At 40.3% G+C, this 23,780-nt stretch overlaps 1 protein-coding gene and 3 long non-coding RNA genes across 4 annotated transcripts; all 4 read right to left on the bottom strand.

Annotated features, from left to right (window-relative positions):
• Positions 1-1,024: 1,024 nt before the first annotated feature.
• On the bottom strand, positions 1,025-3,205 carry LOC309707814. Its single transcript, XR_014277080.1, has 3 exons — positions 2,990-3,205; positions 1,230-1,300; positions 1,025-1,129 (listed from the first exon to the last, which is right to left on the bottom strand). It is a non-coding gene; the product is annotated as an uncharacterized lncRNA (long non-coding RNA).
• Positions 3,206-3,285: 80 nt separating this feature from the next.
• LOC309709271 (uncharacterized protein) lies at positions 3,286-8,274 on the bottom strand (the record flags this gene model as incomplete). Its single annotated transcript, XM_082537825.1, has 9 exons — positions 8,238-8,274; positions 7,278-7,349; positions 7,008-7,109; positions 6,053-6,124; positions 5,783-5,884; positions 4,818-4,889; positions 4,548-4,649; positions 3,583-3,654; positions 3,286-3,414 (listed from the first exon to the last, which is right to left on the bottom strand). The coding sequence occupies exons 2-9, from the start codon at positions 7,332-7,334 to the stop codon at positions 3,286-3,288; spliced, it is 708 nt and encodes a 235-aa protein (XP_082393951.1). The 5' UTR covers positions 7,335-7,349; positions 8,238-8,274.
• A 3,563-nt stretch (positions 8,275-11,837) lies between these two features.
• Positions 11,838-14,006, bottom strand: LOC309709281. The gene is made up of 4 exons (XR_014277462.1): positions 13,499-14,006; positions 12,685-12,805; positions 12,439-12,601; positions 11,838-12,320 (listed from the first exon to the last, which is right to left on the bottom strand). It is a non-coding gene; the product is annotated as an uncharacterized lncRNA (long non-coding RNA).
• Positions 14,007-14,080: 74 nt separating this feature from the next.
• On the bottom strand, positions 14,081-17,635 carry LOC309708543. Its single transcript, XR_014277290.1, has 5 exons — positions 17,352-17,635; positions 15,916-15,982; positions 15,317-15,475; positions 14,763-14,855; positions 14,081-14,489 (listed from the first exon to the last, which is right to left on the bottom strand). It is a non-coding gene; the product is annotated as an uncharacterized lncRNA (long non-coding RNA).
• Between the last annotated feature and the right edge of the window lie 6,145 nt (positions 17,636-23,780).

Genomic DNA, 23,780 nt, shown 5'->3' with positions numbered 1-23,780 from the left:
TGGACTTGATTAGGGCTTCATCCTCTGTCATGAGGGCACGACAATGGATAATGTCAGACATTTTATGCAGTGTATGTCCCAGTTTCAGCGCAAGGCTTGGAGTTTTGTATGACAGTGTCTCTTCATCAAAACCTGAAACTTTCTTTACTGCTTGCACAACTCTCTGGAAATTAGCAGGCTTAATAGCTTCTTCCATGTTATGCACTGAGAATTCTGTGCGCAGACACAACAACAAACGTCCCACTTCACGAAGCTTCTGTCGTATATAATCATACTTTGTAGGGTCTTGTCCATGTTTATTGTAGAGGGACTGGGCAAACTGAATAACAGTAAAGTCATTTCGCACAGCTGAGGCAATCTCATCTTGTTTCATAACAGCAAGAACCTTCCAGACTCCACTTGACACCTGCGGATAACACTGAGACTCCAGAGTTAAAGCCAGGCCGAGTACTTTGGTTCTTCCAGGTTCTTTATCCGTGTCATCTTTTGGTTTGTTAGGACATCTGCGGACATGTCTCCAAAGATCCTTGCGAACATACATCCCTTGACAATAAAAGCAATGAGCAAACTTTCCCTCTACTGCTTTAATCTTGGGTCTTCTCTTCACTTTCAGTGGTCCCACTCCACCATGCAAAACTGCAGCATTATGCTTAAAATTTCCCTTATTTCTCAATTTCTCTAACAGACTTTTACGCTCGTTTGAGTCTCTAGGCAGGGAAAATGCATGCACAACATCAGGAGCCGTTTTGTGCGTTTTCAGGTGGCGGGAAATTTTAGCTTGTGGTTTGCCACAAAAATAGCAGTAATTTCTTTTACTTAAAGTCATTTTTTCTGATTCAGTTTCGCAAAGCTCACTTTTATCTTGTGGCTTGTCCTTTGTCAAGTTGTGGATTAAATTCGTTGAATCTGATTGTTCATGCGCTTTGGAGATGTCATCTTGGCATAGCAGACCTTTTGATGTGCTTGGCAATAATGAGATGTCTTCATCTGAATCTTCATCATATGACTCTGAATCTGGCACATATTCTTCTTCTGATATGCTGTGGTTGCCATCATCATCGCTTGATATTTGATCCAGAACTGAATGTGGCAATCCATCCTCCCCTGAATATTCAGAAATTTCTTCTTTCTGGAATGTAAGAACAAAAGTTTTTTTAATTGATCAATACTTTAGACAGGTAAAAAATAAACTGAAAAAAAGTCAAGCCAAATATGAATGGGATACACACCTGTGTTGACTGGTGGCAATTCTGATTTGCCAATTTTGCAAGGCAAGATTTGTGCCAGACCCCTAAACAAACTGAAACACATTTTGATAGACTTAATTTAGCTTTGCAGTTCTATTTAAGTGAAGTAGTTTTTTGTCAAAGCATTGCAGTAATGTCAAATGCTGAAAAAACAAAAAAAAACAAAACTGTTCACATTAAGGATATTTTAATGACTACACATACACTGCTAATCCCCCTCCCCCCCCCAAAAAAGGACATCCCAGATGTGAATGAAGGAATTATTCTTATTAAATACTTTGTTCTTTAGGTAGTTGAGTGGCATGAAAGTGTGTAGTTGAATGTGTGTGGCCTCCAGATGCCTGTACGACTTCCCTACAATGCCTGGGCATGCTCGGGATGAGGTGGCGGATGGTCTCCTGAAGGATCTCCTCCAAGACCTGGACTAAAGCATCTGCCAACCCCTGGACAGTTTGTGGTGGATGGAGTGAGACATGATGTCCCAGATGTGCTCAATTGGATTCAGGTCTGGGGAACAGGCGGGCCAGTCCATAGCATCAATGCCTTTGTCATGGAGGAACTGCTGACATACTCCAGCCACATGAGGCCCAGTGTCGTCTCGCATTAGGTGGACCCCAGGGCCAAATGCACCAGCATGTGGTCTCACAAAGGGTCCGAGGACCTCATCTTGTTACCCAATGACAGTCAGGCTCTCTGGCAGGCACAGAAATGCCACCCCTCACCATTACTGACCCACTGCCAATATGATCATGCTGGAGGATGTTGCAGGCAGCAGAACATTCCCCACAGCATCTCCAGACTGTCACGTGCTCAGTTTGAACCTCCTTTCAGCTGTGAGGAGCATAGGGTGCCCGTGCTGAAGTTGCCAAACTTTGTGTTTTCTGGCAAATGCCAAACATCCTGCATGGTGTTGGACTGCAAGCTCAATCCCCACCTGTGGATGCTGGACCCTCAAGTCACCCTCATGAAGTCAGTTTCTGACCATTTGAGCAGACAGATGCACATTTGTGGCCTGTTTGAGGTCATTTTGCAGGGCTCCTCTTGTTCCTCCTTGCACAAAGGTGGAGGTAGCGGTCCTGCTGCTGGGTTGTTGCCCTCCTATGGCCTACTCCACATCCAGGTAGCACCTCCATGCTCTGGACACTACACTAACAGACACAGCAAACCTTCTTGCCACAGCTCACATTGATGTGCTACGCTAGATGAGCTGCACTACCTGAGCCCCTTGTGTGGGTTGTAGACTGTCTCATGCTACCACTAAAATGAAATCACCGCCAGCATTCAAAAGTGACCATAACATCAGCCAGAAAGCATAGGTGCTGAGAAGTGGTCTGTGGTCACCACCTGCAGAACCAGTCCTTTATTATGGTGAATTGACTATAATTTCCACTTGTTGTCTACTCTATTTGCAAAACAGCATGTGAAACTGGTTGTCAGTGTTACTTCCTAAGTGAACAGTTTGATTTCACAGAAGTGTGACTGACTTGGAGTAACATCGCATTGTTTAAGTGTTCCCTTTATTATTTTGAGCAGTTTATGTTATGGAATGGGGAATTGAGGACAATCCCAAGTATACCATTTTTACAAGGTCCTGCACCAATGAGGTAATACTGCATTTCTTTAATTAGACGTGACCACCCATTAATTAAAAAGGGAGCAGTGTTCATTTCAGCACGTCTTAACTTGTTGAACTCTATTAATGCTTTTTACTATACACTGTACCTATTCACTAAATGTCTCACCTTTGCACTTAAAGCCAAGCCACTTGAGGGAGGAAACCGGTCCCACACACTGAATGCACTTGTCCAAAGATGATATTGTTGTGCACACCAGACGATGATTGTGACACTGTTAGCAAAATATTGCAACATTTATTTGTTTTGGACAGTTGGAAAGGTGTGTTTTCAATTCAGTTGCAGATATCAACTAATAAACTTCGTCCATGTAAATCACATCACACCCAGGTGACTGCCAAACACACACACACACACACACACAGCATCCATAAAGAATGATGATAGATTAAATTATTAGTTCATTAAGTGGTACACTGGATTATATTTACCCTTTCAGGCTCTGGATGTTTCAGGTCCAGATCATTGTTTGGAAAGCTGTTTGGTTGCGGCTTTAGGCAGCTCACAGTCTTCTGAATCTGGCTGGTCTCAGTCTTCGTGTGTAACAGATAGAGAATGAAGACAAAAGAACAGTAATCTGACAGTTACTAAAAATGCATCACTCAAGAGGATGAATAGACCATTTCACTATCGGCAAATAGCGTAAGGTACACATCGTGCATGAGAAACATTCATTAAAATCTGTCCTAGGTCAATGTTACCTCTTCAAAATCTTGCACTGAAGAAGAATGCATGGCTTCTGAGCCTTGCTGAGGCATTTCTTCATCAAGATCCTGCAACAAAGAAAAGATGGCACAAAGATTAGACCAAGTGCTCTTCTTGCAACTGTACTGGGCAGTCCTGTGCTTCTGTCTTTAATTTGCATGTGTGTGTGTGTGTGTGTGTGTGTGGGGGGGGGGGGGGGGGGGGCTTTCCACTCAAGAAATGTTTTCTTCTGAAAAAAATACTGGCTACAATAATTAACAACTGATTCCTTTGCAATCATCCATCCTCTTCCACTTATCCTTATCAGGATTGTGGGGTAGCAGTTTTGGGGCCTATACCAGCTACCATAGGGCAGTACAACCTGGACAGATCACCAGTCTAACATGGAAGGACAAGCATTTGCATTCACACCAAAGGGCAGTTTTGAATCACCAGTTAACCTAACCCCATAAGCTACATCTTTGGACTGTGGGAAGAAGCCAGAGTACACAGCGAGAGAGCCCATGCACTACCAGCAGTAAAAAGTGCCTAAAACAAGTTAAGTTGTATAGTACTATCTATCTTAATGTTCAAGCCTGAGTTTCAAACCACATAGAAACAAAGCACATGTAGTCAGTTCTGCATGCTGTAGGTCAAACTGTCAAGAAATACGAGAAGACCCCTCCTAAAACCAGAGTGATGTCACCATGAAGCAAACTTTGACAGAGTCTCCCAATAACAGTGTGGTCCTCCTAAGTCACATTTGGGTGGTTAACACACACACACACACACACACACACACACACTCAGATGTTATCCAGACTTGCACTTTGAAACAATGAAAAGGACCTACAAGCCACAGTCCATGTAAATCACATCACACCCAGGTGACTGCCAAACACAAACACACACACAGCATCCATAAAGAATGATGATAGATTAAATTATTAGTTCATTAAGTGGTACACTGGATTATATTTACCCTTTCAGGCTCTGGATGTTTCAGGTCCAGATCATTGTTTGGAAAGCTGTTTGGTTGCGGCTTTAGGCAGCTCACAGTCTTCTGAATCTGGCTGGTCTCAGTCTTCGTGTGTAACAGATAGAGAATGAAGACAAAAGAACAGTAATCTGACAGTTACTAAAAATGCATCACTCAAGAGGATGAATAGACCATTTCACTATCGGCAAATAGCGTAAGGTACACATCGTGCATGAGAAACATTCATTAAAATCTGTCCTAGGTCAATGTTACCTCTTCAAAATCTTGCACTGAAGAAGAATGCATGGCTTCTGAGCCTTGCTGAGGCATTTCTTCATCAAGATCCTGCAACAAAGAAAAGATGGCACAAAGATTAGACCAAGTGCTCTTCTTGCAACTGTACTGGGCAGTCCTGTGCTTCTGTCTTTAATTTGCATGTGTGTGTGTGTGTGTGTGTGTGTGGGGGGGGGGGGGGGGGGGGGGGGCTTTCCACTCAAGAAATGTTTTCTTCTGAAAAAAATACTGGCTACAATAATTAACAACTGATTCCTTTGCAATCATCCATCCTCTTCCACTTATCCTTATCAGGATTGTGGGGTAGCAGTTTTGGGGCCTATACCAGCTACCATAGGGCAGTACAACCTGGACAGATCGCCAGTCTAACATGGAAGGACAAGCATTTGCATTCACACCAAAGGGCAGTTTTGAATCACCAGTTAACCTAACCCCATAAGCTACATCTTTGGACTGTGGGAAGAAGCCAGAGTACACAGCCAGAGAGAGCCCATGCATTACAGCAGTAAAAAGTGCCTAAAACAAGTTAAGAAGTTGTATAGTACTATCTATCTTAATGTTCAAGCCTGAGTTTCAAAAAATTTCAACATAGAAACAAAGCACATGCAGTCAGCTCTGCATGCTGTAGGTCAAACTGTCAAGACATACGAGAAGACCCCTCCTAAAACCAGAGTGATGTCACCATGAAGCAAACTTTGACGGAGTCCCCCAATAACAGTGTGGTCCTCCTAAGTCACATTTGGGTGGTTAACACACACACACACACACACTCAGATGTTATCCAGACTTGCACTTTGAAACAATGAAAAGGACCTACAAGCCACGGTCCATGTAAATCACATCACACCCAGGTGACTGCCAAACACACACACACACAGCATCCATAAAGAATGATGATAGATTAAATTATTAGTTCATTAAGTGGTACACTGGATTATATTTACCCTTTCAGGCTCTGGATGTTTCAGGTCCAGATCATTGTTTGGAAAGCTGTTTGGTTGCGGCTTTAGGCAGCTCACAGTCTTCTGAATCTGGCTGGTCTCAGTCTTCGTGTGTAACAGATAGAGAATGAAGACAAAAGAACAGTAATCTGACAGTTACTAAAAATGCATCACTCAAGAGGATGAATAGACCATTTCACTATCGGCAAATAGCGTAAGGTACACATCGTGCATGAGAAACATTCATTAAAATCTGTCCTAGGTCAATGTTACCTCTTCAAAATCTTGCACTGAAGAAGAATGCATGGCTTCTGAGCCTTGCTGAGGCATTTCTTCATCAAGATCCTGCAACAAAGAAAAGATGGCACAAAGATTAGACCAAGTGCTCTTCTTGCAACTGTACTGGGCAGTCCTGTGCTTCTGTCTTTAATTTGCATGTGTGTGTGTGTGTGTGTGTGTGGGGGGGGGGGGGGGGGGCTTTCCACTCAAGAAATGTTTTCTTCTGAAAAAAATACTGGCTACAATAATTAACAACTGATTCCTTTGCAATCATCCATCCTCTTCCACTTATCCTTATCAGGATTGTGGGGTAGCAGTTTTGGGGCCTATACCAGCTACCATAGGGCAGTACAACCTGGACAGATCGCCAGTCTAACATGGAAGGACAAGCATTTGCATTCACACCAAAGGGCAGTTTTGAATCACCAGTTAACCTAACCCCATAAGCTACATCTTTGGACTGTGGGAAGAAGCCAGAGTACACAGCCAGAGAGAGCCCATGCATTACAGCAGTAAAAAGTGCCTAAAACAAGTTAAGAAGTTGTATAGTACTATCTATCTTAATGTTCAAGCCTGAGTTTCAAAAAATTTCAACATAGAAACAAAGCACATGCAGTCAGCTCTGCATGCTGTAGGTCAAACTGTCAAGACATACGAGAAGACCCCTCCTAAAACCAGAGTGATGTCACCATGAAGCAAACTTTGACGGAGTCCCCCAATAACAGTGTGGTCCTCCTAAGTCACATTTGGGTGGTTAACACACACACACACACACTCAGATGTTATCCAGACTTGCACTTTGAAACAATGAAAAGGACCTACAAGCCACGGTCCATGTAAATCACATCACACCCAGGTGACTGCCAAACACACACACACACAGCATCCATAAAGAATGATGATAGATTAAATTATTAGTTCATTAAGTGGTACACTGGATTATATTTACCCTTTCAGGCTCTGGATGTTTCAGGTCCAGATCATTGTTTGGAAAGCTGTTTGGTTGCGGCTTTAGGCAGCTCACAGTCTTCTGAATCTGGCTGGTCTCAGTCTTCGTGTGTAACAGATAGAGAATGAAGACAAAAGAACAGTAATCTGACAGTTACTAAAAATGCATCACTCAAGAGGATGAATAGACCATTTCACTATCGGCAAATAGCGTAAGGTACACATCGTGCATGAGAAACATTCATTAAAATCTGTCCTAGGTCAATGTTACCTCTTCAAAATCTTGCACTGAAGAAGAATGCATGGCTTCTGAGCCTTGCTGAGGCATTTCTTCATCAAGATCCTGCAACAAAGAAAAGATGGCACAAAGATTAGACCAAGTGCTCTTCTTGCAACTGTACTGGGCAGTCCTGTGCTTCTGTCTTTAATTTGCATGTGTGTGTGTGTGTGTGTGTGTGTGGGGGGGGGGGGGGGGGGGGGCTTTCCACTCAAGAAATGTTTTCTTCTGAAAAAAATACTGGCTACAATAATTAACAACTGATTCCTTTGCAATCATCCATCCTCTTCCACTTATCCTTATCAGGATTGTGGGGTAGCAGTTTTGGGGCCTATACCAGCTACCATAGGGCAGTACAACCTGGACAGATCGCCAGTCTAACATGGAAGGACAAGCATTTGCATTCACACCAAAGGGCAGTTTTGAATCACCAGTTAACCTAACCCCATAAGCTACATCTTTGGACTGTGGGAAGAAGCCAGAGTACACAGCCAGAGAGAGCCCATGCATTACAGCAGTAAAAAGTGCCTAAAACAAGTTAAGAAGTTGTATAGTACTATCTATCTTAATGTTCAAGCCTGAGTTTCAAAAAATTTCAACATAGAAACAAAGCACATGCAGTCAGCTCTGCATGCTGTAGGTCAAACTGTCAAGACATACGAGAAGACCCCTCCTAAAACCAGAGTGATGTCACCATGAAGCAAACTTTGACGGAGTCCCCCAATAACAGTGTGGTCCTCCTAAGTCACATTTGGGTGGTTAACACACACACACACACACTCAGATGTTATCCAGACTTGCACTTTGAAACAATGAAAAGGACCTACAAGCCACGGTCCATGTAAATCACATCACACCCAGGTGACTGCCAAACACACACACACACAGCATCCATAAAGAATGATGATAGATTAAATTATTAGTTCATTAAGTGGTACACTGGATTATATTTACCCTTTCAGGCTCTGGATGTTTCAGGTCCAGATCATTGTTTGGAAAGCTGTTTGGTTGTGGCTTTAGGCAGCTCACAGTCTTCTGAATCTGGCTGGTCTCAGTCTTCGTGTGTAACAGATAGAGAATGAAGACAAAAGAACAGTAATCTGACAGTTACTAAAAATGCATCACTCAAGAGGATGAATAGACCATTTCACTATCGGCAAATAGCGTAAGGTACACATCGTGCATGAGAAACATTCATTAAAATCTGTCCTAGGTCAATGTTACCTCTTCAAAATCTTGCACTGAAGAAGAATGCATGGCTTCTGAGCCTTGCTGAGGCATTTCTTCATCAAGATCCTGCAACAAAGAAAAGATGGCACAAAGATTAGACCAAGTGCTCTTCTTGCAACTGTACTGGGCAGTCCTGTGCTTCTGTCTTTAATTTGCATGTGTGTGTGTGTGTGTGTGTGTGTGGGGGGGGGGGGCTTTCCACTCAAGAAATGTTTTCTTCTGAAAAAAATACTGGCTACAATAATTAACAACTGATTCCTTTGCAATCATCCATCCTCTTCCACTTATCCTTATCAGGATTGTGGGGTAGCAGTTTTGGGGCCTATACCAGCTACCATAGGGCAGTACAACCTGGACAGATCGCCAGTCTAACATGGAAGGACAAGCATTTGCATTCACACCAAAGGGCAGTTTTGAATCACCAGTTAACCTAACCCCATAAGCTACATCTTTGGACTGTGGGAAGAAGCCAGAGTACACAGCCAGAGAGAGCCCATGCATTACAGCAGTAAAAAGTGCCTAAAACAAGTTAAGAAGTTGTATAGTACTATCTATCTTAATGTTCAAGCCTGAGTTTCAAAAAATTTCAACATAGAAACAAAGCACATGCAGTCAGCTCTGCATGCTGTAGGTCAAACTGTCAAGACATACGAGAAGACCCCTCCTAAAACCAGAGTGATGTCACCATGAAGCAAACTTTGACGGAGTCCCCCAATAACAGTGTGGTCCTCCTAAGTCACATTTGGGTGGTTAACACACACACACACACACACACACTCAGATGTTATCCAGACTTGCACTTTGAAACAATGAAAAGGACCTACAAGCCACGGTCCATGTAAATCACATCACACCCAGGTGACTGCCAAACACACACACACACAGCATCCATAAAGAATGATGATAGATTAAATTATTAGTTCATTAAGTGGTACACTGGATTATATTTACCCTTTCAGGCTCTGGATGTTTCAGGTCCAGATCATTGTTTGGAAAGCTGTTTGGTTGTGGCTTTAGGCAGCTCACAGTCTTCTGAATCTGGCTGGTCTCAGTCTTCGTGTGTAACAGATAGAGAATGAAGACAAAAGAACAGTAATCTGACAGTTACTAAAAATGCATCACTCAAGAGGATGAATAGACCATTTCACTATCGGCAAATAGCGTAAGGTACACATCGTGCATGAGAAACATTCATTAAAATCTGTCCTAGGTCAATGTTACCTCTTCAAAATCTTGCACTGAAGAAGAATGCATGGCTTCTGAGCCTTGCTGAGGCATTTCTTCATCAAGATCCTGCAACAAAGAAAAGATGGCACAAAGATTAGACCAAGTGCTCTTCTTGCAACTGTACTGGGCAGTCCTGTGCTTCTGTCTTTAATTTGCATGTGTGTGTGTGTGTGTGTGGGGGGGGGGGGGGGGGGGGGCTTTCCACTCAAGAAATGTTTTCTTCTGAAAAAAATACTGGCTACAATAATTAACAACTGATTCCTTTGCAATCATCCATCCTCTTCCACTTATCCTTATCAGGATTGTGGGGTAGCAGTTTTGGGGCCTATACCAGCTACCATAGGGCAGTACAACCTGGACAGATCGCCAGTCTAACATGGAAGGACAAGCATTTGCATTCACACCAAAGGGCAGTTTTGAATCACCAGTTAACCTAACCCCATAAGCTACATCTTTGGACTGTGGGAAGAAGCCAGAGTACACAGCCAGAGAGAGCCCATGCATTACAGCAGTAAAAAGTGCCTAAAACAAGTTAAGAAGTTGTATAGTACTATCTATCTTAATGTTCAAGCCTGAGTTTCAAAAAATTTCAACATAGAAACAAAGCACATGCAGTCAGCTCTGCATGCTGTAGGTCAAACTGTCAAGACATACGAGAAGACCCCTCCTAAAACCAGAGTGATGTCACCATGAAGCAAACTTTGACGGAGTCCCCCAATAACAGTGTGGTCCTCCTAAGTCACATTTGGGTGGTTAACACACACACACACACACACACACACACACACACACTCAGATGTTATCCAGACTTGCACTTTGAAACAATGAAAAGGACCTACAAGCCACGGTCCATGTAAATCACATCACACCCAGGTGACTGCCAAACACACACACACACAGCATCCATAAAGAATGATGATAGATTAAATTATTAGTTCATTAAGTGGTACATTGGATTATATTTACCCTTTCAGGCTCTGGATGTTTCAGGTCCAGATCATTGTTTGGAAAGCTGTTTGGTTGCGGCTTTAGGCAGCTCACAGTCTTCTGAATCTGGCTGGTCTCAGTCTTCGTGTGTAACAGATAGAGAATGAATATACAGTGCCTTTTTCAAGAGGCTTTTGAAACATTAAATAAACTGTATGAGAAAGATAAGTTTCAAGCTATTGTCTTTAAAATATTCACTGTCATGTATAGAGAATTTAAGGCCCTATGATTAAGAGACAAATAGTCAGTGTGATTTCTTTATTTTTTAAGCCATTGCTAAAGGAGTAAAACAATCACCTGTAGCAGCAACGAACTGTCACTAGGGCCCATTTATCTTCAAGGGACAAAATTTAAAATGAATCTAACTAAAGAGGCTACACAGCAAAATCTCCAGTGTTAAATTAACACTAGAGAGTGTCTATATGGGTCCACACAACACTGTTGAGTGTTGAATTAACACTTTTGACAGTGTTATATGTTTAAAAGTAACCTAGTCAGTTTTGAAGATTAACAAAGACTAACACTGAGCAGTGCTGATTTTCTAACACTGGAATATTTCTAACATTTTGAGTTATTTTCCAGTGTTAGAAAATCAGCACTGCTCAGTGTTAGCCATTGTTAATCTTCAAAACTGACTAGGTTACTTTTAAACATATAACACTGTCAAAAGTGTTAATTTAACACTCAACAGTGTTGTATTTAACACTCAGAGGTGTGGACCCTTATAGACACTCTCCAGTGTTAATTTAACACTGGAGATTTTGCTGTGTAGAATCACATTAAACATCAATCACTGTTAAAATTTAGAAACCGAAAGCCATTTTTTATTTCTGCATACCTGCTGATATTTTTTTAGTGCTTTTAGAGGGCTTTGATGTGGCAGCCATCACAATTGCCTGTTTTCCATTAGTACCTACCCCTGTTTTTCCAGTAGGTTATAGTACCATGTAGTTTTTCAGTAACTACTGCACCAAGGTTCCAAGTGATCCAAAGTGATCAGAAAATTTGACAGACTGAATGCCACCAGGTGGCTGGTCAATGGTGTCACTCGATAAGTTATGAGTGCGCCTCCTTCATGAAAATCCAAGCCATCATTTTTGAAACTCTGAAATGTTTGAAATAGCGACCAAAATTAACAGCGTGATCCCTGAATTGAACACTAAAGTATAGACTGAGCAGCAGGCATTTTGTCACCTTGACGTCCATGCTTGCTGTGGCATTTATATCACTGGATGCTCGGCTGCATTGCTATAGTTACCCCAGGCACAGTAGGTGATACTCAATTTCAGTGAAAAACTAGATGCCCTAAGTCACGTTAAGCCAATTTGAGTAGGTACAAATGTAAAAATGGCTTAGGGTATGCAATTTATCAGTTCCAAAAAGTACAATTGTAGAAATACCTTGCATCTCCAGAGCCAATCCGAGTCACCATAATTATAGTCTATTTCTTCGCCTGGACTTATGTCTCTGCTTGCAAATAAGCATAGATGGGGCTTTCCATTGATATTTAATATTTTCATCTTAGCACTTGGACTGATGTGGTTGTCGTTGACAAGTCTGCCTAATGACCCATCTTCTTGAGATGCATCCACACTGTGGGGTTAGGCAAAAAAGTATTAGCTTAACTAGTTAGTTAGGAAGCTTTTTTTTTCATAAATCAAAAGCAATGTGTCATTTAATCTTAATCAAACTACACTGATATAATACGCACCACCAGAGTTTTCCATCAAACTTGAATTCAAACATGAACACCTTCAGGCTGTCATGATAAACTCTGTGTCTCCGCTCACATTCTTCTTTTGTTATGAGTTTACCTCTGTATTCCAAAAGAAAGTCTCCTTTTTGGAATGGAACAGTCGTGAAAATGCCCCGACCTGAATTGCAGAGGCATACCAAGTGAGTGACAAAAGACAAAGTGACAAACTCCAAATCTAATCCAAACTAAAGACCAACTTACCTTTGAAGGCATTTATGTAGTGGATATCAAGTCCCAGTTTGTCCCTTCCAGCAGAAACATGACAGACTGCATCCTCCCGTGGAGGAATGCGTCTCCTTCGCATGTTCTCCTGTACGATTGGCTGTATTACCAAAGCATATAAAGTATTACGATTATCGTCATCATTGTCATCATCATCAGTAGTAGCAGAACTAGCAGTAGTGTAGTTTACAGCATAAACACAGCTGACTTATTCATAGTGCTAATTTATGCCTTCTTTTAAAATGTTAAAGGCCTAGTACTCAAAATGGCGACATGTGACATTTCTGTAATGGCGACTGCAGAGAGTGATACAAGTACTGAGAAAGCTTAGGCATCAAAACTGTAAGAAGTTTTTTCTTCAGGCATATAAATAAATACACGACTAAATACACTTATACCCTTGCTTTTATTTTAGGGCTGTCAGCAGAATGACAGACATTGGACAAACTGCCCGAAATTAGCTAACAGCGACATCAGGGATTTTGACTCAGACTGCGCTGGTTTAATTGTTAATCGCGTTAGTCGCGATGTCGGCATTAACACGTTTAAGCCACAATAATGCTTTAACACCGAGTAAATCCTAACACGGGTTAGCCCGCTTTATCGCGTTGACGCGGTTAGTCGTCAGCCCTATTTTATTTACTCAATGACAAACGCTGGGGCCGTTTTACTTCTTCAAAGACTCACTAACAGTCCATAAAGCATAAATTAAACCAGTTTAATATAGGCCTGTGCACCTATAATTTCATATAGTATTAAAGTCATGGTGCATTTTACATTAAAAAAGGCTTACCTTTGTGTTTTTAATCCGTCTTCGTATTGCCGTCGACATACACTTGTTAAAGGGCACGCGCGCGAAAGTTGTGGCGCCGTTTCCTGTAGGTACCGCCTATATATATAGCCTACCAATCACAATGACTTCCGGCCGTGTGTATTGAAAATGTGTATTAAATTGCAGTACCTACACACATCCACTCTAACTCGAAACGTCGCTGTGCAATACACTGGAATACACAAAAATCAGGTGAGGGGTATAGGTGGACTTTTAAGAAAATCAGAAAATCTTTTAATTATAGTTTAATAAATGAATTTACACTACAGTTTAAGCAAATACAGGTCAAAAGATAAATAATGACCTCATAAGAAGTAGAAAAAATTATTATTTAGACACTTAAAAATGCATTTACAAGTCATGTTTTAGGGGGACACATGAATACACAGCAAAAAGTCGAAATGTCCCCGGAGCCCAGGTACAGCGCAGGTCAAATGTCAATCCATACCACATAGACGCACTCACACACACACACACACACGAGTAAAATCTCTCAAATTGTAGTAGTTTACAATCTTTTCAAAATTTTCTAAATTTCTCTCATGTAATTTTCCCTTTATCTGTCATTTTCAACAAATTACCATTTTATTCCCATTCAGCCTCCGAAAAACTTCTGTCCATCTGACAGAACATTCATCATCCAAATTAAGGGTTGGCTTATTCATTCAGTTTATTCTTGAGCATCTGTACCTTGGTCAAGAGTCTGCTGACATACAGATGAAGGAAGAGGTTCTGAAGTACTTCAAAGAAAGCTTTCAGTCCTGAGGTTAACTGAGATTCAGTGCATATATCCCACCCATTAAGAGTGCACATGCAGAGGCCAGGTCTTCCAGGTCATGCAGAACACCCGAGACGGTTATACCCACATCGGCTGGAGGAGTGCTGGCATCAACTCTTTCGATGGTGAAGATAGCAAGGGTAATTTGTTCCAGCTCCCTCTGAACAGCTGTAGCTGTAGCTTAGACACAAAAACATAGAAAAATGGCGTCCAGTTTAATGAAGTAAACACAATATTAGGAACATGCACCCCAGTGAGCCACTATTTTAGACTACAGATTCAACAATAAATATAAATAGTTTGGGTATACAAGAAGATTTCCCAAAACATTTAAACAGGTTCCATGCAAATTACAACAACAACAACAACAACACTACAACATGCAACAACATTAGTTATTCAAAATTTGGTTTAATACAGATAAAAAACTAAACTAAAATTACCAACCAATTATTCTTTGAAGAGGATGCTTGGGTCTTCATTCAGGTAAAAAGGTAGTGCCCTGAGGACACACTCCCTCCCCTTTTCAATAGTTTCCTTCTGTAGAGAGTGGCAGAGATACAGGAAGAGAAAACAGATATACTTTACGATGACACAAACTCACATTATACGCAAAATGAATGACATATCCACTGCACAGATAGACATGTACACAAGACCAACTAATCATCACATGGACATGAATAGTTAACCTGTTAGGCAGGGTTTCCACCACATTATATATGTCCATAATGGAGGTAAAGACAAACTAATACATCATCTTTTTTGCATTCAAAAACTGATCTTTGACATAAAAACCATTCACTTATGGTTTAACCCGAAATTGAGGGATCACATTTTACATATGTTTAGGTAATTTAAGTTTTCCAACGTTTTGAGTACAAAACTTTGTCTTGCTTAATATAAATGTAAGTGCACTGTGCAGCTACCATACACTAGCTGTTTAAATTTGAAAATGATCTTATTAGCCATAATATTTGGCTACCAACAGAATAACGCACCTGTGTGGCAGGGGCCAAAGTTTGTCTAATTTTCTTCCCTGCAACGCCTCCTTTTTTCTTGAAGACTTTTATGAGCTGGTCATTGGTGTATTGGTCAAGTTGTGTAAAAAGCCTTGGAACAAGTGGAGCAGTAGTAATCCTCACATATTCTGCTTCCACCTGAAAACATGTCAACAAACACAACATACTGTACTGTAAATATACATACTATATATATATATATATATATATATATATATATATATATATATATATATATATATATATATATATATATATATATACATACACACATACACACACATACATACTTTATAACTAAAACTAATGTAGAAAGACCTCATTAAAGCTATAATTTTAACACAAATATTTACACAAAATGCTAAAGGAGCCATTACAGCTTTTATTGTTATTTATCAAGTTCCAAAAAATATTGATCACAGCTGATCTGAAAAGAATTTCATGCCTCAGGCCCTTGAACTGCAACCTTTACAATGGTTCAGATCTGGAGAAGAAATAACAGGGGCATGGGATGGGTGACTAAAGAAAACTTAACTTTTAAAACAGTTTTGTTTTTAAAAGTATAACAGTTCACATACCACATACAAGCTCAGCAGTACCACATACACCACATCAGTATAGGAGGGAGCAGGTAAAGGCCCGGATCTGAAATTTATAAAGTAAAACAAGAAATTCATTACTTAATTTCAAGAAGCAAATTATTGATTGAATTACAGCTAAATAAAATACTACTCAGAAGAAAAGCAAGAGATTGACACTGCCATGTGCTAACTTTCTATAGAAGCAATTATCACCAGGTCTGTCGACCTCCATTGTCTGTCCACTCATATGTTGTGAATAATTTTATTTAAAAAATTAAGTGTGTGATTTAACAAACTGTAATTTATAACTATGTTGATATGTATAACTCCGCTAGGAAACATGCTGTATTTACAGACCATTTTTACATAATACCGATTACTGATAGAGCATAACAATGGTGTCACAGTGGCTTTCGCTCTTGGCTTTTTGGATTTTAAATGTCACTTTATGCTATCCTTGCTATCCTAGTCGATATTTATGACTCTTGTATTACAGTAAAGGAATCCCAAGAAAGCAAATGAAAAAAATAACCCCTTGAAAAAATAACCCCATGAACCCCTGTAGCTAATCCCTTAATAAAACAAAAAACAATAAAAATGTTTCTTACACACTCCACAAAATAAGCATGTCCAGGACCCAGTAAAACTAATGTAGAACAAGCACACGCAAACGATATAACATGGCTTGTAAGACAAACGCAAAATATAACCATGCTCGACATGTAGATACTACACAACATAGTCAAAGAAAGAAGTGGTCTAACCTCTCAAAGAAACAGCAGCTTGGCGCCAAAACAACGTTTTCAAGTTAAATTTGAAGTCTTGCGCATGAGCAGGCCCAAGCCATGAAACCTTGTTGTTCTTCGCGGTTTTATTACGACTGTTTTTGCATTACTGCCACCTTGTGGATATACAAAGTATATCGATCTAATTGACTTAACTTAAATGTTATGCCATCAAGTAACACATTAGTATTATGTACGTTGAATAATAGACACAATTACGTAGACTTGATTAGAAAAAACACATGTTAACTTAACAAAAACATATTTTAAGTAAAATGAAAATAAATAATTAATATACACTGAACAATCCCCCTCATTCATTTTTTTGAGTGTGTCCCTGCTGAAGAGAAGCCCCCCCAGAGCATGATGCTGCCACCACCATATTTGACAGTGGGGATGGTGTGTTCAGAGTGATGTGCAGTGTTAGTTTTCCGCCACACATAGCGCCAAAAAGTTCCATTTTGGTCTCATCTGACCAGAGCAGCTTCTTCTACATGTTTGCTGTGTCCCCACATGGCTTGTGGCAAACTGCAAACAGGACTTCTTCTGGTTTTCTGTTAACAATGGCTTTCTTCTTGCCACTCTTCCATAAAGGCCAACTTTGTGCAGTGCTCGACTAATAGTTGTCCTATGGACAGATTCCCCCACCTGAGCTGTAGATCTCTGCAGCTCGTCCAGAGTCACCATGGGCCTCTTGGCTGCATTTCTGATCAGCGCTCTCCTTGTTCAGCCTGTGAGTTTAGGTGGACGGCCTTGTCTTGGTAGGTTTACAGTTGTGCCATACTCCTTCCATTTCTGAATGATGGCTTGAACAGTGCTCATTGGGATGTTCAAGGCTTGGGAAATCTTTTTGTAGCCTAAGCCTGCTTTGAATTTCTCAATAACTTTATCCCTGACCTGTCTGGTGTGTTCTTTGGACTTCATGGTGTTGTTGCTCCCAATATTCTCTTAGACAACCTCTGAGGCCGTCACAGGACAGCTGTATTTGTACTGACATTAGATTACACACAGGTGCACTCTATTTAGTCATTAGCACTCATCAGGCAACGTCTATGGGCAACTGAGTGCACTCAGACCAAAGGGGGCTGAATAATTACACACACCCCACTTTGCAGTTATTTATTTGTAAAAAATGTTTGGAATCATGTATGATTTTCGTTCCACTTCTCACGTGTGCACCACTTTGTGTTGGTCTTTCACCTGAAATTCCAATAAAATTGATTCATGTTTGTGGCTGTAATGTGACAAAATGTGGGAAAGTTCAAGGGGGCTGAATACTTTTGCAAGCCACTGTATTGTTGGTAAGGTGCAAACTGCATCCAGAAAAGAAACAACTGCATTCAGCTCCTAACAGAACTTTGGCTTTGCAAGCATCTACACAGACAGAATCCAGAGTAGTTTTAAAGCTGAGTGAACGCAGACTCAAACACGGCAGATAGACCCTGAACTTCTACTGGTAACGAACAGATGAGCAAACAGGCTTAAGCCCCTGTTTCAACCTGTTCATGTTAATTCTACTCCAAAGCAGTTGCCACAGTGATTCTACTTTAACGTCTTTTCATGCTGGTTATTGCCTTTGCTTTGTGTTGTTGACTTGTTCATACTTAATACTAAGAGAAAAATCATATGTGTGTTCTCATTAGAACAGGGGTGGGCAACTCCAGGCCTCGAGGGCCGGTGTCCCTGCAGGTTTAGATGTGTCCTTGAACCAACACAGCTGATTTAAATGGCCAAATTAGCTCCTCAACATGTCCTGCAGTTCTCCAGAGGTCTGCTAATGAACTAATCATGTGATTCAGGTGTGTTGACCCAACGTGAGATCTAAAACCTGCAGGGACACGGCCCTCGAGGCCTGGAGTTGCCCACCCCTGACCTAAACCAACCCAGAGCTATATTAGAGAGTTTTTGCAGATGTCTGTGGCCCCTCTGTGACAACTCAATTTATAAAGACCTGGCAAAATGATTGCACTTGATTTCCAATTATTTTCAGTTGTGGATGTTAAAGGATTCAGAAAGTTTATTCATGCACTGAATCCTATGTATGCAATTCAAAGCAGGAAAAAACGCTCTCCCAAAATATCATCCCAGGCCCATATCACAGAGAACATGCATCTTCTTTTTGTTTTGCATATTAATTTTTTATTGTGTTGTGGTTTGCAGTGTTTTCTAGGGCTGGGTATTGTTGATTTCTAGAATCGATTCGATTCCGATTCACAAGGTCCTGAATCGATTCGATCTACGATTCGATTTAATTCGAGTCAATTAAATTCAATTCGATTTGAATCTGGGAAATTTTGCCTCAGACAGTCAGAAATATTATAATTCAGATCAGTACATTTACATATTTTTGTATCTATAAAAAAGAAGCTGACACTTTCCAGACTTTATCAAAGGTGTGAGCATCACAGCAGATGGCTTTGTGTCAAAGTAGCTGAAGATAAAACACAGAAAAACATGGTGATTTTCCTGGCCTTACCGCTGTAACTTACCTCTGAAGTTACAGCGGTTTTATTAGAGACACAGCTAAGCGTTTTGCATTTTGTATAATTTTAAAAAGTTTAAATTTGTTCAGAAACCTATTGAACAGCAGAAATTAGGCTTTCTTTTCGGAAGTAACTAAAAGGAAAAAAAAAAACATCGGCCGACAGCGCTGTAAATAATGGTAGACTTGTGCGTAACAAGCAAGCGAATAATGTAGAAAACAGATTTTGGGGATAGACAGGAAACTGTTCTTGAAGTACACTGAGAAAGAGAGAGAGAGAGAGCTGTGCATGAAGTGTGGTGGAAGCAAAAAAGAAAAAGTAAGAGGGAGTCCATGACAATGTTTATGTGAAGCGTAGTTTGGATCTTCTTTTGCTGCTGGTTCAGTCAGTATTGTTTGGAGAGAGATAAAACTAACAGCTTTAGAATCAGCGCAAAAAGGGCGTAAACACAAAGCGCGGACCCGCCGAAACATCGGAATCAGCGAGCTGTCGGTTTTCAGCCGTGTCCGTGCTGTCGGGTGAGAAAGGCGACATCTCACTGATTCTGATCCGCGGGTCCGCGCTGTGTGTTTACGTCTTTGTGCAGAAGCCGTGTACCTGCTCTCATTTACTGTTTTAAATGTTTGGTGGTTGCCTAAATTTTGTGACGTTTCGCCTGAGATTCTGGAATTTTGGGCAAAATACATTTAGATAAAAAAAATCGATTCAGGATTTTAATGAATCAATATCACGTTATCCAAGCCAGAATCGATTTTAATCGATGAATTGATTATTAAAACCCACCTCTAGTGTTTTCTGTTGTTTCACTTTAAATTTGTTTAAAAGGAAAAAGCTGAAAATTTAAATAGTTAAAAGTAGAATTGTAAATAGTTGGTTTTTGTATTTTATAATTTCTTTAATTTAATGTGGAGTGAATAAATAAAAGCATATTTATATAACAAACATATATAAATAAAAACACATTTTTTTACATTAGTAATTCATTTTGTGCATAATGTTATATTGTTGTTGATAAATTAATTAAAGCAACAAAACAACCTTAAGAGCTGGTTGGGAGCCGAAAGAGCCGGTTCTCTAAAAAGAGCCAGCATTCCCATCACTAATATAAGCCCTATAAAACTATGCTTTGTTCACATTTTAATCCAGAAAATCAGTAATGAATGTATAAACATCATCCGTGCAAAGATTTATGCTTCTAAATCAACATAGTGAAAAGTTACTGCACCTTTAATAAATAAATATTCAGGTGTTGTGCAGCTTGCTCAATTTTGGCACACTTTGGTCACCATGTCTGAGTTGCATTTTTTAGGTATTGAACCCGCAGTAATTATTTAATTTCATTTACATGCCTAAAGATGCTTTTTTTTAAATATATTTTTGAAGAATTACCCACAGACTGTCATCCAGCAGGCCCATTCTCCTGTGTGCCATAGACAGTTTAAATGGACTCTGTTGCTTTAAATTCTGAGGCGCTGTAACGTCTGCTTTTATTGGCTGATTTGCATGATTGACACCTCTTTTTACCTTGACGAAAACTCCATGTGACACTAAATTTACGACACATATCTGTAGCTGGGCTTAAAATGGCGATTGTTGACGTTAGTGGCTCTGATGCATCATGTTCGTGCTGCCATTCGGTCTTTTAAGTCTAACGTCATTAGTCATTTCCGGGTCCAAACTCCGCTTTAGGTCCCAAAGTCAAACGAACACTGCGGCATCACTGAGAGTTACAAACTGTCTAAATTCTTTAATTAAATCATCAGCGTTGCTGCTCTACCTGGTGTAACAATTAAGTTTACCAGCCAGGCATCTATGAAAACTGAATTTATTAAATTTAATGGAGTTAGAAGTTAGCAGGAAGTTAGCCTGCTAGTTTCCACCGAAACATGATAGAGCATGTTCTGACTGAGAGATTTCAGAAAAATTAAAACATCCAACTCTGCTATCACTTCCAACATAAATGGAGACAGAAACCTAGACAGCAGTGACGTTTGAAGGGTTACTGAAGTTGGGCTATGTAGTGGCTAGCTACACACCTATGGTTAGCATAATATAAACAGTGAAGCTGTAGGATGAACGCTAACTTTTCCACTTGATAAAAGTTAACATGACGGTTCCTGACATAGCTGGACTGGCCATCGGGCATACCGGGCATTTGCCGGTATAAACACTGAAAGGTCGTGGATTGCCCAGATGAAGGGAGGTGTGTAAAAATAACTCAGTTGTTTGGTGGTGGCTATTGCGGAGCTTCCACAGATTCAGTAACATTAGCAAGTTGTGGAGGCCAGCAGATGCAACATGCTGGCAGGTGGATGACGGAAAGGCAGGAGGAGCAGAGACCCGAGGCGGTGAACTGAACTTCAGGTAAGACGTTCTGACCTGCAGTCTATCTGGGTCAGATATAAACCAAGTTTAGATGGAGTTTGTTTTCGTTATGCTGACTTTTTACAGTCAGTTACAATAACTCGTACTGCGTACTAGCTAGCATGACGGCGTTTATATATACTGTAGCTGGGCGGGTGCTATGATATTATTGATGTTGAACTTGTTTTATCTTATTTTATTTATAAGGTTAGTTATTAGAGTTTCCAACCGTCCCGTAAAAAACGGAATCGTCTCGTATTCAGAGAAAATATTGCGCGTTTCGTATTGAGGTGAAAAGGAACACAGTTTGTCCCGGACTTCAGCTACAATGAAAAAGACATAAAGCTGGAGCTGCACAGCTGCCTCTTCTTCTCTCATTCTCTCCCCTTCTCTCTCCTGTTTCTACTTCAATCATGAAACTGATCAATGATCAGCTGATTTGCTTTTCTCTCTTGTTTATCGCCCACTTTGCGCCAGAAAGAAGAAACCGGCGGATGTCGCGCTAAACAACAGCAGCACATTTAAGCTTGATCAACTGTTGTTATAATTTATTTAATATTAATTTCTAGTATCAGCTGATGTTTGCTGGAGCCACAGCTGTAAAAGCTGCTGGTCATGATGTCGGTTTGGATATGTGGTGAGAGGGAAACATGAAGATGAAACCAGGAGATGTCCTTACTGGATCATCAGAGCTGAACAGGTGATGGAGAAACAGGTTTACCTTTTAGGTGACATGAATGAGTTGAAGGAAAGTTATGAACTGTTTCTGAGAGACAAATAACACCAGGATCTTTTTCTAAGTAGCTGACAGCTGGTAACTGTGCAGTTTTGTCAGGGGGCATGTAGGGCATTAACAGGGAAAGGGGGAAACAAAGAAATACTTTTCTTTTTTATGTCATATAAAAACTTTGAATAAATAATTATCTGAATCTTACAACAAACGTTTTCATCTGATGTAAAATGTATAGAAATCCATTATTGTACATAGTAATTTTTTTGAGGGTCCCAACATAATTTCTTCAGAAGTAGCTAAGTACTGTATATGATGCCAGTATTTTCCCACATTTTCTAGATACTGTACCAGTACTGTGTGTAAAATGCCATCAAAAAGTCAATTAAGTTTTATTCTTTCTCACCTGTCTTTCTGTCTCCTTTCACTTTTTAAAGGTTGCCATGTCAGAAAAAATATTTTGCCCTGCCATGCTGTTTATTGATGTGGCAAATGAATGGTTTATGAAAATATATATAAATCTGTCATCAGTAAACAGTAATGATCATTTCTCACCTCTAGTCTCCTCTGTCTTAATTTCAGGTTTTCACCATGTGCTCTAGATAGTTTAGGAGGTTAACTCAACCAAGCAGTCTACTTTTGGTACTGTTTAGAATACCAGAACAGGGAGGATGGTGTAGGTTTAAGTTTATTAGATTGTTACATATATACCAACAAGACAGTGTGCATCACTGTGACAACAGCATTTGTTTTTATTCAAAGGCTTTATGGTTTTTCCTATAATACCTGGTGGGCCGGTCTCTAAGTCAAAATGCCCGGGCCGATTTTTTGTCCCAGTCCAGCCCTGGTTCCTGATGATGGGGCTGTAGTTACATCTAAGGGTTTAAAAACCAGTCTTTAATAAAAACTGATAGATGCTGACGGTGATCACTGACTTTTTTTTTTTTAAGGGGCTTGTTCAGACTAAATAGAACAAGATACAAAGCATTAAAACATGTTAAAAACACAACAGCCTTGATAAAAACAGAGTAGTTTGGACCCAGAAGCATGGTTCATACGTCATCACTTGAAGACTGGATTGTCAATAGCTACAGCTGCTATTGGCTATCACAGGTCCGAATTTCTGTCTTAACAGATATTGGACACTACACATTTTTGTGGCCTTTATTGCGGCTGGTTCAGTTACTTTTAGTCCGAGCGTGGGCAACGTGCAGTTTTGTAATATGTGAGATCTCTGCTAGCTAACTGGGTATACCTTTTGTGGTTGCATGAAGTCAGGAGAGTTTTTGGCTGCCAGAAGGTGATTGCCATTCGCAAGCGCGCAAACAATCATATTTACGTGTTTGTTATTAGGCAAAGATATGTATTTATGGAATTTTAATATATATATATATATATACACACACACACACACACACACACACACACACACACACACACACACACAGTCAGGTCCATAAATATTGGGACATCGACACAATTCTAACATTTTTGGCTCTA

The sequence above is a fragment of the Aulonocara stuartgranti genome (assembly GCF_965226115.1).
Source record: "Aulonocara stuartgranti genome assembly, chromosome: 6".
In the NCBI taxonomy this organism is placed as follows: domain Eukaryota; kingdom Metazoa; phylum Chordata; class Actinopteri; order Cichliformes; family Cichlidae; genus Aulonocara; species Aulonocara stuartgranti.
The sequence above is the reverse complement of the archived record's forward strand: the minus strand, read 5'-3'. Positions and strand labels throughout refer to the sequence as shown.